At 35.3% G+C, this 13,799-nt stretch overlaps 1 protein-coding gene across 1 annotated transcript; it reads right to left on the reverse strand.

Moving 5' to 3' along the window:
- Positions 1-1,174: 1,174 nt before the first annotated feature.
- Positions 1,175-3,397, reverse strand: LOC118643939 (disintegrin and metalloproteinase domain-containing protein 20-like). The gene has a single exon (XM_036282262.1). The coding sequence runs from the start codon at positions 3,395-3,397 to the stop codon at positions 1,175-1,177; it is 2,223 nt and encodes a 740-aa protein (XP_036138155.1).
- Positions 3,398-13,799: the final 10,402 nt, after the last annotated feature.

A 13,799-nucleotide genomic window follows, 5' to 3' on the forward strand; every position in this document is an offset into this window, starting at 1 on the left:
TTTGTCAGATACATTTACATGTTCTCCATTATACTAGGATAATGAGATATGTCATAAAATAAAACCACACTACTGAGGTAAACATGAGTTTCTAACAAATAGATGTAGCTATTGCTCCTAGGACTGGAGATCAAAGTGAAGAGATGGGATTATTGGAATTTATACATTTGCAATAAGTCCCATGGATCTAAGACTTGAACCTCTGAGGAGAAGGTTAGCCAACCTAGGACTGAAATCTGAGAGATTTGGTGGAGGACTCAAAATTCTGCCAATATAAACCCTGAGGGTAACATGCTTGGTAGCTATGCCAGCATCTATGAGTCTTACACTAGTGTTGGTTCTGATAGTTATTAAAAAATATGTGTGTGTGTGTGTATATATATATATATATATATATATATATATATATATAAAATTATATTTATAACATTATATACAGAAGCAGGGCAAAAGTAGGTTTATATTTATTTATATAAAAATAAGACAATAATTAATAAATTAAAAAAATAAACTCTGTGTTTTGTGTACTCACAACTATAAACCTACTTTTACCCACCCCTGCATTATATATATAAATAATGTGCAGACTGAAAGTCACTATCTGTAAAGGCTAGAGCTGTTAATGAGGCAAGACAGGCATAAATAATAAAAAAAGTTTCCAGTCTTCCTCTGGTTGCCAACTATTGCAGAAGCTAAAAATGTGAGGACTGGCAAAGAAAAAATTTGATTCGATTGTTTGCATTCCCTGTGTAACAAAGCACAGGGCAAATGGGAAGGATGAATAGATTTCAGACAGCCACTTAAATACACATAAATATACATTATTCATTAGCTGTATCTTTGCTCAGGAAACATAAAGAGACTAATTTCATGAACAATTAAACACTAACATTATTTAAAATGATGGAAAGTAGATATATTCTAGGAATAAGGATATTTTGCTGATTGTTCGATGGCCTTTCTTTTTAATGATCCCAAATAATAAAAAGTCTCCAGGGTATGTCAATGGTCTGTGACATATTGTGTAACATTTCTATAGCCAGGAGATATAAAACTTAGTACATAAGAAATTTGATAAGATTGGGTTTCCTTGTTGAAATTTCGAATTGTTGCTTTTCTTTCTAAATTGGAGTAGTACATTTCACTGCTCTTCTTTAAATTAAATTCAAACATCTTACTCTTCTTCCTTAGAGGAAGGCTTTACATTTTCCTCAGGTGAAGGTGGAACACTCTTATCTCTTCTTTTGTATAACATGAAAGCCCAAATTGACAAACATATTACAACAAAAAAAGGAATCAACCGAAGGAGTATCAGGATTTCCCTTTGTGACCTTAGTGTCTTTTGTATCTTAGGAGCTGGACCACTATCAATACTACCTCCAAAGCCATTTCCCAGGCAGTTGGGGGGCTCCCAGCCACTGTAGCAATGACAGTTTTGTCTGTTGTTGCAGACTCCGTTCATATTGCAGGTCTCAGGTGAACAATTACTTAACAGAAGTGACCTATGAACACACTTCCTTTTGACGCAGACATGTTCTGCACCACACTCTGTACCATCTTTCACATCACCAATGTCAGGTATGATCATCCCAACGTGGTAGTCGGTACCCCAGCAGGTGATGCCATTGAAATGAGTCCAGTGCACTGTAGAATGATCACTCAGAAGTGGAATTTCTGTCACGTTTTCACACTGAATCCTCCCACACAAGATATCTGAGAGGTTACATTTTATGTAGCCAGAGGCTGTTAAACCACAGTGACCAAAACGGTCACCTTGGGTATTCATTTTTGTGTAGCAACTCTGCTTTGCATTCTTGGCATCTTTGCCAAAAATTTTCCTACACTGTTCTTCACGGTTATTACATCTCTTTTCATAGCAGTAGCCACCGCCCTTGCATGGGATCCCATTCTGCACATATACATCTTCTGGGCAAAGGTGGGATGTCCCATTGCACCACTCTGGGAGATCACATTCATTTTCCTCTTTTCTACAAAGTGTACCATTTGGCATGATCTTGCAGTCTTTGCAACAAAGCCCCAAAGCACAAGTGGCATGCAAGTTAAAAGTGCAGTCTACTTCACAACATGGATCTTTCACACACAAGTCTAAAGTACCACAGTCACACTCTTCTCCTTCTTCAACCACCCTGTTCCCACATCGTTTAAATGAGAAGCCATTCCCTCTATCTGATGAAATGTACATACAATTTTGTGCTTCACGGTGGTTGAAAAAGTCAGCATAACTGCAGTTGCTGAATCGAGTTGCAGGTTTTGGATCTGTTAACATTATGCAGTTCACATTCCCACATGTACAATATTTTTCATCATGCCTCATACCAAAACTATGACCAGTCTCATGTGACACAATGTATGCAATATCATTGTAATCCTTATTCACAAAACTAATAGCTACATTACTCTTTTCTAAATCACATATTTTTCCAAGATAGGTTACAGCAGAATTATTGTTACACTTTGTATAAAAATGTGCAAGATCATGGGGTAGGCGGTCATTAAAGCCAGTCATCTTCCATTTGGAAAATTTGTCCAGGATAATCATTGTGTCATTCCCTTCAATGAAGTTTTTTTGAGTCCAGATCTCAATTCCCATTAAAACCACATCAATACCCAGTGATCTCAAATAGGATTGTACTATATTGACAACAAAGAACATATCCTGGTGCACATCTGTGATGTTCTTTCCGCTATAAAGATATCGACTGTGGTCCACCACCAGTGCCAGTTCAAGATCCTGCTTGTGGTTCCACCAGCCTTCGTACCCGCTCTGCATCAAAGTGAAATTAACACTCGCTTGATGCTTCAATTGTTGTGCTATTTCTTCATCTCTTATTCCACATCTCTTGGGTGGAAATTGTGTCTGCTCACTGTCCATCTTGTGTACAAAATGTTCAAATGTGGTAGAAAATCTTTTGGGCTCTATTTCATAAACCACATTATTTGTCTGTATGATTCCTTGAAAGCCCCCCAAACAGGTACTGAGGACAACCAGGGATTCTCGATCCCCCTCTACATAACCATGATAGTAGCAGTCATTCTGGACAAAAGGCTGTTCCATAAGGATAGCACCCTGGTCTGTGTAGGTGAATACTGGGAGGTGTTTGGACAGGAGAAACTTGTTGACCATCATGTGGACAATGTGTCTCTGGCCCGCAAAATGCATTGTGTAAGAAAGCCAACCTCGAGGCTTCATGGCAATGCTGGTGCCTGCCACCTTCAAGGGAATCACCACTTCTGGGGGACAATGGCGTTGGGAATGTACCACCAGGGGACATCCATATTGGAATAGAAACACCCCCAGCCAGAGTGGGAGGGGAGTGTTCCTCACATGCACCAGGGCCTCACCCATCGCCACTATGGTGCCACCATACACAGCCATTGGTGAGAGCAAAATAGGATGGGCAGGAAGCATCACTGTTCTGTCTTGTCAATCTGAACTGGGTGTTCCGCACTGACTTTGAATCTATTCTCTGGCAAAGTCACGCCATCAGAGCAGCATACTGAAAGGGAAAATAAAAAGAATAGAGACAGGGTTGGGGGTTATGAACAGGCCATGGTGGAGGAGAATGAGAAAGATATGAGTTAAAATCGATTGGCGTTTGGCTCAAGACATGACTCAGAATACTGCATACATTTGCCCTTAAGAAATGTAAGGCAGTGTGAGACTGTGGATGTACTGAAAAATGGTGATTAGTCATAGACTAACACTTTTTGAACCTAGATGAATGACATAGTGATTAATGAGACTGTTCTTTAAATACTGGAACATGTGTGAATATTTTTACAATAAATATATAAAACAAATGTCTTAATGGAAAAGTGAACAAATATCATGTTTGAAGGGGGTCTATTTTTACATATTGATTTGGTGTAGATATTAATATATAGTTGTTCTTTATAATTTTATTTTACTTTTATTAATTTTAAAATCATTTTTTTAGTTACACTTGACATGCAATATTATATTAGTTTCAGAAGTACAACCCAGTGATCAGATGTTACAACTTACTAAGTAATTATCCTGACAAATCTCATATCCATCAAACACCATGCAGAGTTATTAGAATATTATCAATTCTATTCTGTATGCTCTACTTCTATCCTCATGACTATTCTTTTACTACCAATTTGTATTTCTTAATCCCTTCACCTTTTTCACCAAACCCCCAACCCCCTTCCTATCTGGCAACCATCAAAATGTTCTCTGAATCTATGAGTCTGTTTCTGTTCTGCTTGCTCCTTTATTTTGTTATTAGGATTCAGTTGTTGATAAATATGTATTTAAGCCATTTATTTTATTGCTCATATTTTTTTTTCTTCTCCTCCTCCTTCATCTTCTTTTACTTCCCTTCTTCCTCCTCCTCCTGCTCCTCCTCCTCCTATATCTTCTTTTCAAAGATGACCCATGAACATTTCATACTGGTTTGGTAGTGATGAACTCTTCTTTTTCTTGTCCTGGAAGCTGTTTATATGTCCTTCAATTCTAAATGATAGCTTTGCTAGGTAGATAGATCTTGGAGGTAGGTCCTTGCATTTCAGCACTCTAAATATTTCTCGCCAATCCCTTTGGCATGCAAAGTTTCTGTTCAGAAATCTGCTGACATTCTAATGGGAGCTCCCTAGTAGGTAACTCAATTCTTTTCTCTTGCTGCTTTTAAGATTCTCTATGTCTTTAACCTTTTGCATTTTAATTATGATGTGTCTTAGTGTGGGCCTCTTGGGTTCATCTTGTTTGGGACCCTCTATGCTTCCTGGATCTGTAGTCTAGTCCCTTCACCAGGTTAGAGAAGTTTTATCCACCACATGTGAGTGTGGAAGCAGCCTGTTCTGTGTCTTTATCCTTCCTGCCTATCTTTAAATCCTTAGTTGTAGGACTTCAGTTCAGCTAGATTTCATGTGCTCTGGAATGATTGTTGTTCTTTTGTTAAGTTGTATTTTTGATGTGGTTCCAGGAGGATGAGAGTATAGTAAAACCTTGATATAAATATAATAATAATATATGTAAAAATAAGATATGAAAGTATTTAAAATATTTTTCTTGAGTAATGTGACCAAATAATTTATCTAAAATTGAAAGTAAAGCCAATAAACAAGTGAAGGCAAAGATTCCTATCAATGTAGCTGCGTAGGTAAATGCAGTTCAGTACATACTCAATTTTGTGGACCTGTGTTTAATGGACTTCTGATTCAATGGGCAAAATTTCCAGTCCATATGGCATATGTGGAAATTAATACCCTGTTAATTTTAAAATGCTTTTAACCAAGAATTGTTTATAATTAACAAGTTATATTTTTTTGTTAATAACTCATTGTTATTTTTAACAATTTTAGCAAATAGACCATATGTTGGTAAAAAACACAAACAAGAAAAACACTGTAGTAATTTTGCCAACATAAATAAATACTACATATCTACATATTTAGATCCAAGAATCACTGCTCATAAAGAATGTTTGGCAAATTATTAGTACATGATCACACAGCATTGTGCACAGTAATTAGTTTTGTTGTTGTGTGTGTCATGACTTTCTGCAGCAGTTTTAACTCATGCCAGCCGATGTTCCAGTGTGCGGTAAACCATGCCCCAGCTGTGTGCCTTTGTTTACTCATGGTGACTGGTAAATGCATACATTACTAGACCTATTCAGTATAAATTTACAATTACAGTAATACATATAGAAAACTTTTCTATGAAGTTAAACTTTTCATACATACTTAACTTTAATTACACAAATGTGTCTACATAAGTAAAAAGAGGTAAACTAATTTATCAATTTTTTAGATACATATTTGGAAAACCTACTTTATTATGTAATGGGCTTTTGGCTTGAATGGACACAAGCTTGCTTCAATTAGTCCATCATATCGAGGTTTTTACTGTATTATTATTTCTTAATTATTGCATTATTTATTGTTATTATTAACGTACTTTTGCCTACCCCTGTATGTATCCATGGGACATGATTACTTGTCCTAACTCCTTCCTGTGTTCCTTTATACATGTAATTCTGCCAGACTGCAAGGGTCATGGTATTAGTTGGGCTTCACATTGTTGACATGAAGGTTTAGTAGAATTAAGTAGGAGAAAAGAGCTTTTCATGAAAAAGTGTGAACATAGAAAGATTTTGTAAGTAACAGGAAAAATGATTCCAGAGGAAAGATGTTAAAGCCATTAAATCAAGATCTCTATTTATCTCTATCTCTGTCTCTGTCTCTGTCTCTGTCTCTGTCTCTGTCTCTGTCTCTATCTCTATCTCTCTATCTAATCTATATCTATCATCTATCTCTTTCTATTTCTATCTCTATCTTTATCTCTCTCTCTCTCTCTATCTATCTCTATCTCTATTTATATAATCTATATCTCAATCAAGTAGAAATGAGTTCACAATTCAGGAGATGAGAGGCCCTTAATTAGACATTTTTTTATTGCTATGTTATTTATATGAGAAGTGAATTTATCATTGTAATTTAGATCTCTCATGGCAGACTTCACTTCCTGTGTTTCCTCATTTTGTAGAGGGGTTTTTGATGTTTTTACTTTAAGCACTCTCAGTACTTATTGATCTGATAATGATTGTGCATATTCATACTATAAATAAAAGTTGGCATGTATAAGTGAAGTATCAAATGCAATTTTACAAATTTCTAAAGTGTATCTTTGCCCCCACCATCTTGTTCAAACTTGTACTCAAGACCATTAATTTATTTAGGCCTGTGTTATTCATATTTCCCAAGTGTGTAGCCCAGTGTCTGCACATTATGTGGTTTTATTAATATTCTATTCAAAAAAGAAAATAACAGATCAGTATTGTCAGAAAGATATTATACTTGTATCAGATTTCTCATATTTACTATATGCACTAATATGTTTGCATTATTGAGCCAAATATTTTTGTATTTGTATTTTTCATATAAGATATATATGTATTTATGTCATAAATACATCTATCTGAAATGTGAAATCAAGAAAGATCTTACAATTCTAAAACTGTGGGAATTCAGATGTTTGTGCCCCATAAGAAAATATTACTCTCCCCAAAACTTTTCTCCATCCTTTTAGGATTATTGATTTCCTTTGCATTTCTGAAGGTATTTTATTTTGTCTTTAGTACATTCCCATCTGCAACTGCTACCCTTCTAGCTTGATTTTATTCCATTTTACATGGTAATGAAAAATGTTCTTATTCTTAAGAATATAATAAAATATAAACACATTTATGTAACATCCATCTAACCCATGGCACATCTCCCCTCCAGTGTCACCATTGCCTATTGTTGACTGAACATTATGGTACATACTAATATATGTATAAGACGATTGATAAAATCTTTTTATATCCCCATAGTTTTGTCAAATTGATCAATCTTTGTGTCTTAATTACCATCTCCCTTCTCACTCTTATTTATAGCCTGTCACAGTTTTTCAAAATATGAGAAACAACCCATTAAAGCACAATTTTGTACCTCTCAACAAAGTAAAATATACTAGAATAGGAAATAGTAAATGTCATAGATGTCCCCAAGATGTGAATACTTAGTAAAGACTGCTGTTTCGGTTGTTTATGGGAGTGTGGAATACATATATTTTGCTTACACAAATACTACTACTTCTTTCCTTTACATGAAATTCTTGAGTGACTTACCAGCAAAAGAATTAATGGTTCCCATGGTCCTTTCTAGATATAGTCATATTCCTTGATGGTTGTATGACCCACCTCTATGAACACAGATTTTCAATTGAGACCTTACATGACAAAGATAATATAAATACTCTTCCTTTTTGTCTCTGAATTTATTATAATCTAGATGTAGTTACCTAGCAGCAAGACTCTCCCAGTTCTATAGACATGGCAACTGGTTAAAATTCCTCTTCTTTGTGACTCCACAATCTCCATCAAACTTTAATTCTAACAACTCTTCAATATAAATACATTTGACTATATTCCTTATCCCCATCCTATGTGCTTCCTATATACAGCATAAACACTTTAGTATCAGTAATTGTGATTGATCTGTTGTGTTGGTCCCAGATCATATCTTTTGTTTGTTTGTTTGTTTTTATCCTCACCCAAGGACATTTTTATACTTATTTTCAGATAAAGCGGGAGAGAAAAAGGGAGAAGAAGAGAGAGAGAAACATCAATGTGAGAGAGAAACATCCAGTGGTCGCCACCCGAGGACCCCAACTGGGGCTGGAGACAAACTGCACCGAGGTACATGCCCTTAGCAGGAACCGAGGTCCGCAGGCCGATGCTCTAACCACTGAGCAAACTGGCCAGGGAAGGTCCCAGATTATTTCCTCAACAATGAACCATAATGTGGAACACAAAGTATATTAAGTCCAGATAAAGGTTTACCCCATTTAAAATATTTTACAAGGAATCCAGACATCAGTAATCATCTTTTTAAAATAAGATCAGTGAAATAACACAGATATTTCATATCTGCACATAAATATATTTCATTTGTTAAGAAAATCATCTTTAGTAAGTAAAGGAAAATAAAATTTAGAAGAGAAAGATGAGTAAAATGTAGAGTGGAAATAAATAATCAGTCAATTGATTAGCTGACAGTTTAAAATCATCAGTATGGGCAGACTTGTTTTAGCAAGTTGGTTGAGGTAAACCAAGATAGGAAGCTTAGGTATTGATTATCCTTGAGAGTTTACCTGTGGTACAGAGAGGTTGGTTATGTCTGCCAGTTGGATACCTGCTTCTGTTTTTCTATTTCCCCTCCAGTTTAATAAATCCATTCTAGATCTTCACTTTTTCCCTTACTGGAATTTTACACTTTCTCTCCAGCTTTCATCACAACTAGTGTCTAAAGCACTTACTTAGAACTATGACTGTATTATTCCCTGTATTTTTTTTTAAAGGTTGGTACAATACAGCACCACAAAATGAGTGATTTAACAGAGATTTATGACATGACCATTCTAGAGGATAGAATTCCAAAATCAGTGTCCACAATACCTTTCTCTGAAAATACTAGGGAAGGCTTTATTCTAGGCTTCTCTTCTGGCTTCCAATATTTCCTTCCTGGCTCTATGCAGCATGACTCAATTTTCACATGGTTGTCTTTTTTCCGCTCAAATTGGCCACTCTACTTATTTATTTTTCCTTAGAAAAGCTATTTCATTTTAGTATTGTTGAAATATTCAGGTGTCCCTCCCTTTTCCCCATTGACCCCCTTTCTCCTGCTCCACCTGCCTCTTGCCTTCCCCAGCCCAGTGTCCCTGTCAATTGGTTATGCATATATGCATATAAGTACCTTGGTTTATCTCTTCCCTCCCTTCCCTACCCCTATCTCTTTGAGGGATTGTCAGAGTGTTCCTTAATTCTATGAGTCTGCATCTTTTTTGGTTGACAGCTTATTTTGTTCATTATAATCCACAAATAAGTGAGATCATGTGGTACTTTTCTTTCTCTGACAGGCTTATTTCTCTTAGCATAATACTCTCCATGTCCCTCCATGTCTTCTCAAAGGGTAGGAGATCTTTCTTTCTTACAGCTGCACAGTATTATATTGTGTAAATGTACTACACTTTTTTTTTTTTATCCACTCATCTACTGATGCATACTAGGACTGTTTCCCAACCTTAGCTATTGTAAATAACATTGCTATGAACATAGGGGTACATATATTCCTTCTGATTGATGTTTCAGGCTCCTTGGATATATTTCAAGAAGTGGGATCACTGGGTCAAATGGCAGTTCTATTTTTAATTTTTTGAGGAAACACTATATTGTTTTCCATAGTGGCTGCAACAGTCTACAGTCCCACCAACATTGTGCTTAAGAATTCTTTTCTCCATGTCCTTGCCAACATTTGTTGTTTGAGGACTTTTTGATGGCTGCCATTCTGGCAGGTGTGACATGATATCTCATAGTCATTTTAATTTGCATCTCTGATGATTAGAGATGATGAGCATGTTTTCATATGTCTCCTGGCCTTTTGTATGTCCTCTTTGGAGAGTGTCTATTCAGGTCCTCTGCCCATTTTTTAATTGGATTGCTTATCTTCCTTTTGTTTAGTTGTATGAGTACTCTATATATTTTGGTTATTAACCCCTCATCTGATGTATTGTTAGCAAATATGTTCTCCCAAAAAGTGGGTTCCCTTTTCATGTTGATGCTGGTTTCTTTTGCTGTGCAGAAGCTTTTAACTTTGATGTAGTTCCATTTATAAAAATTTTCTTTGTTTCTCTTGTCCTAGGGGATGTATCAGTAAAAATTCTACTACATATGATGTCTGAAATTTTTTGCCTACATTTTCTTCTAGGATTTTTATGGTTTCACAGGTTACATTGAACTTTTTTATCCATTTTGAGATTTCCTGTTTGTGGTGTAAGTAAGGTGTTCTAGTTTTATGTTTGTTTGTTTTTGTTTTGTTTTTGCATATAGCTGTCCTATTTTACCATCACCATTTATTGAATAAACTGTCTTTTCTCATTTGTATGCTCTTGCCTTTTTTGTCAAATATTAATTGTGCATACTGTGTTGGGTCGATATCTAGGTTCTCTGTTCTGTTCCATTGACCTATATGCCTGTTCTTGTGCCAGTACCAGGCTATTTTGATTACAATGGCTTTGTAGTATAACTTGATATCTGGAATTGTGATTCCTGCAATTTTTTTCTTTTTTTAAAGATTGCTGTGGCTATTCACAGTCTTTTATGGTTCTTTATAAACTTTCAGAATGTTTGTTCTAGATCTTTAAATTATGTCATTGGTACTTTAATAGGGATTTCATTAAATCTGTAGATTGCTTCGGGTACTATGGACATTTTAATGATGTTAATTTTTCTAATCCATGAACATGGTATATATTTCCACTTTTTAATATCTACTTCTGTTTGTTTTTCAATGTCCTGTAATTATCAGATAACAGGTCTCTCTTACCTCCTTGGTTAAGTTTATTCCTAGGTATTTTATTATTATTTTTTGTTGCAATGGTAACTGGGATTTTTTTTTGGTTTATTTTTCTTTCTTAGTGTTCATCATTGCTATTTAAGAATGCCATTGCCCTGGCCGGTTTGGTTCAGTGGTTAGAGCGTCGGCCTGCGGTCCTGAGAGACCTGAGTTCGGTTCCCGCTAAGGGCATGTACCTTGGTTGCGGTTTGTCCCCGGCCCTAGTCGGTTGTGCGGGTGGCAGCCACTCGATGTGTTCCTTTCACATCGATGTTTCTCTCTCTCTCTCTGTTCCTCTCTCTCCCTCCCACTCTACCTGAACAAAAAATGGAAAAATGTCCTCGGGTGAGGATAAAAAAAAAAAAAAAAGAATGCCATCAATTTCTGGATGTTATTTTGTATCCTGCTACTTTGCTAAATTTAGTAGATTTTTGATGGAATCTTTAGGGTTTTCTGTGTACAATATCATGTCTTTAGTGAATAGTGACAGTTTTAATTCCTCCTCATCGATTTGGATCCCTTTTATTTATTCTTCTTATCTAATTGCTGTGGCTAAGAATTCCAGTACTATGTTACATAAGAGTGGTAAAAGTGGGCAGCCCTGTCTTGTTCCCGTTCTTGAAATGCTTTTAGTTTTTGCCCATTGAGCATAATGTTGGCTTTAGGTTTTCATAAATGGCCTTTATTTTATTGAGATATGATCCCTTCCTTCCCAAGTTGCTGAGCATTTGTATCAGAAATGGGTGCTGGATTTTGTGTAATGCTATTTTGGCATCTATTGATATGATCATATGATTTTTATCTTTATTTTATTTTTTTTATGTGCTGTATCACATTTATTAACTTGCAAATATTGTACCAGTTTGGCATCACTGAGATGAATCCCACTTGTTTGTAATGAATAATTTTTTTAATATTGCTGGATATGATTTGCTAATATTTTGTTAAGGATTTTGGCATCTATGTTCATCAGGGATATTGACCTGTAATTTTCTTTCTTTGCAGTGTCTTTATCTGGCTTTGAAATTAGGATTATGCTGGCCTTATAAAATAAAGCTTGGAATTCTTTCTTCCACTTGAATTTTTTGGAATAGTTTGAGGAGAATAGATGTTAGTTATTCTTTGAATGTTTGATAAAACTCCCTTGTGAATCCATCCAGACCTCAACTTTTGTTTGCTGGGAGCTTATTGATTACTTCCTCAATTTCCTTAGTTGTTAGTGGTGTGTTCAGGTTTTCTCACTCTTCCTGCTTGAATTCTGGAAGCTTGTGTGATTCTAGGAATTTGTCCATTTTGCCTAGGTTGTCCAATTTGTTGGCATATAATTATTCTCAGTATTTTCTTACAATCACTTGTATTTCTGTGGTGTCATTTGTTACTTCACCTCTTTTGTTTCCTATTTTAATTATTTGGGCCCTCTCTCCTTGTTTCTTGGTGAGTCTGGCTAAAATCTCATCAATCTTGAATATTTTTTCAAGAACCAGCTCTTAGTTTCTGGCTAAAATCTCATCAATCTTGAATATTTTTTCAAGAACCAGCTCTTAGTTTCATCGATCTTTTGTATTATTTTTCTATATGTATCATTTATTTCCTCTCTTATATTTATTATTTATTCCTTCTATTTTGAATTTGTCTTTTTTTTCTTTATTTAATTATTTAAGTTGCAGAATTAGATAGTTTTTTTTTTAAAGTTTCTTGTTTCTTGAGGTATAACTGTAATGCTATGCACTTCCCTCTCAGGACTGCTTTTGCTATGTCTCATAGATTTTGTGTTTTGTGTTCATTTTCATTTGTTTCCAAGAAGTTTTTAAAATTTCTTCCCTGATTTCATTGGTAATGCATTTGTTGATTATTAACATGCTATTTAGCCTCCATGTGTTTGAATGTTTTTCAGTGCCTTTTTTGTATTTGATTTCTAGTTTCATGCCATTGTGATCTAAAAAGATGCTTGATATGATTTCATTTTTCTTGAACTTGTAAAGACTTAGTTTGTTTCCTAAATTGTGATCTATCTTTGAGAATGTCCCATGCACACTTGAGAAAAATATATATTCTTCAGCTATGGGGTAAAATGCTCTGTACAAATCAATTAAATTCGTCTGATCTAGTGCATTATAGAGAGTCTTTTTTTTCCTTGTTAATATTTTTTTGTCTAGAGGATCTATCCAGGGATGTCAGTGGGTTGTTACAGTTTTGTACTATGAATCTATTGCTATCAATCTGTTAATTAAAGTCCATTAGAGGTTTTCTTAGGTACTTCTGTATTAGGTGTATATGTTAACAAGGGTTATATTCTCTTGTTGGATTGATTCTTTAATGTTATGTAATGTCCTTCTTGGTCTCTTGTTATGGCCTTTCTTCTGAAGTCTTTTGTGTCAGACATGAATATTGTTACCCCAGCCTTTTTTTCAGTTCCATTTGCTCTGAATATTTTTTTCCATCACTTTACTTTCAGTCTGTGTGAGTCTTTTGTTCTGAGGTGGGCCTCTTGTAGAGAGCATATATATGGGTCATGTTTACTTATCCATTCAGCTACCCTATGTCTTTTGATTGGACTTATTAGTCCATTTAATTTAAGGCCATTATTATTATTATTATTATTATTATTATTATTTTTAATTCTCACCTGAGGATATTTTTCTATTTATCTTCAGATAGACTACGAGGGAGAGAGAGGGAGAGAAACATCAGTGTGAGAGATACACATTGAATTGCTGCCTTCCACACAACCACAACAAGCCATGGATGAACCATAACCGAGGTACATGCCCTGACCAGAATCAAACCCAAGACTCATTGGTCTGCTGGCTGATGATCTAACCACTGAGCAAAACTGGCCAAGGCTAAGGTTATTGTTGAAAGATATTTGTTTA

Source organism: Molossus molossus, unplaced genomic scaffold, assembly GCF_014108415.1.
Source record: "Molossus molossus isolate mMolMol1 unplaced genomic scaffold, mMolMol1.p scaffold_m16_p_4, whole genome shotgun sequence".
NCBI lineage: Eukaryota > Metazoa > Chordata > Mammalia > Chiroptera > Molossidae > Molossus > Molossus molossus.

Excerpts from the sequence above, each read along its gene's own strand:
- LOC118643939 (XM_036282262.1), bottom strand. The coding sequence starts at position 3,397 with ATGGCTGTGTATGGTGGCACCATAGTGGCGATGGGTGAGGCCCTGGTG.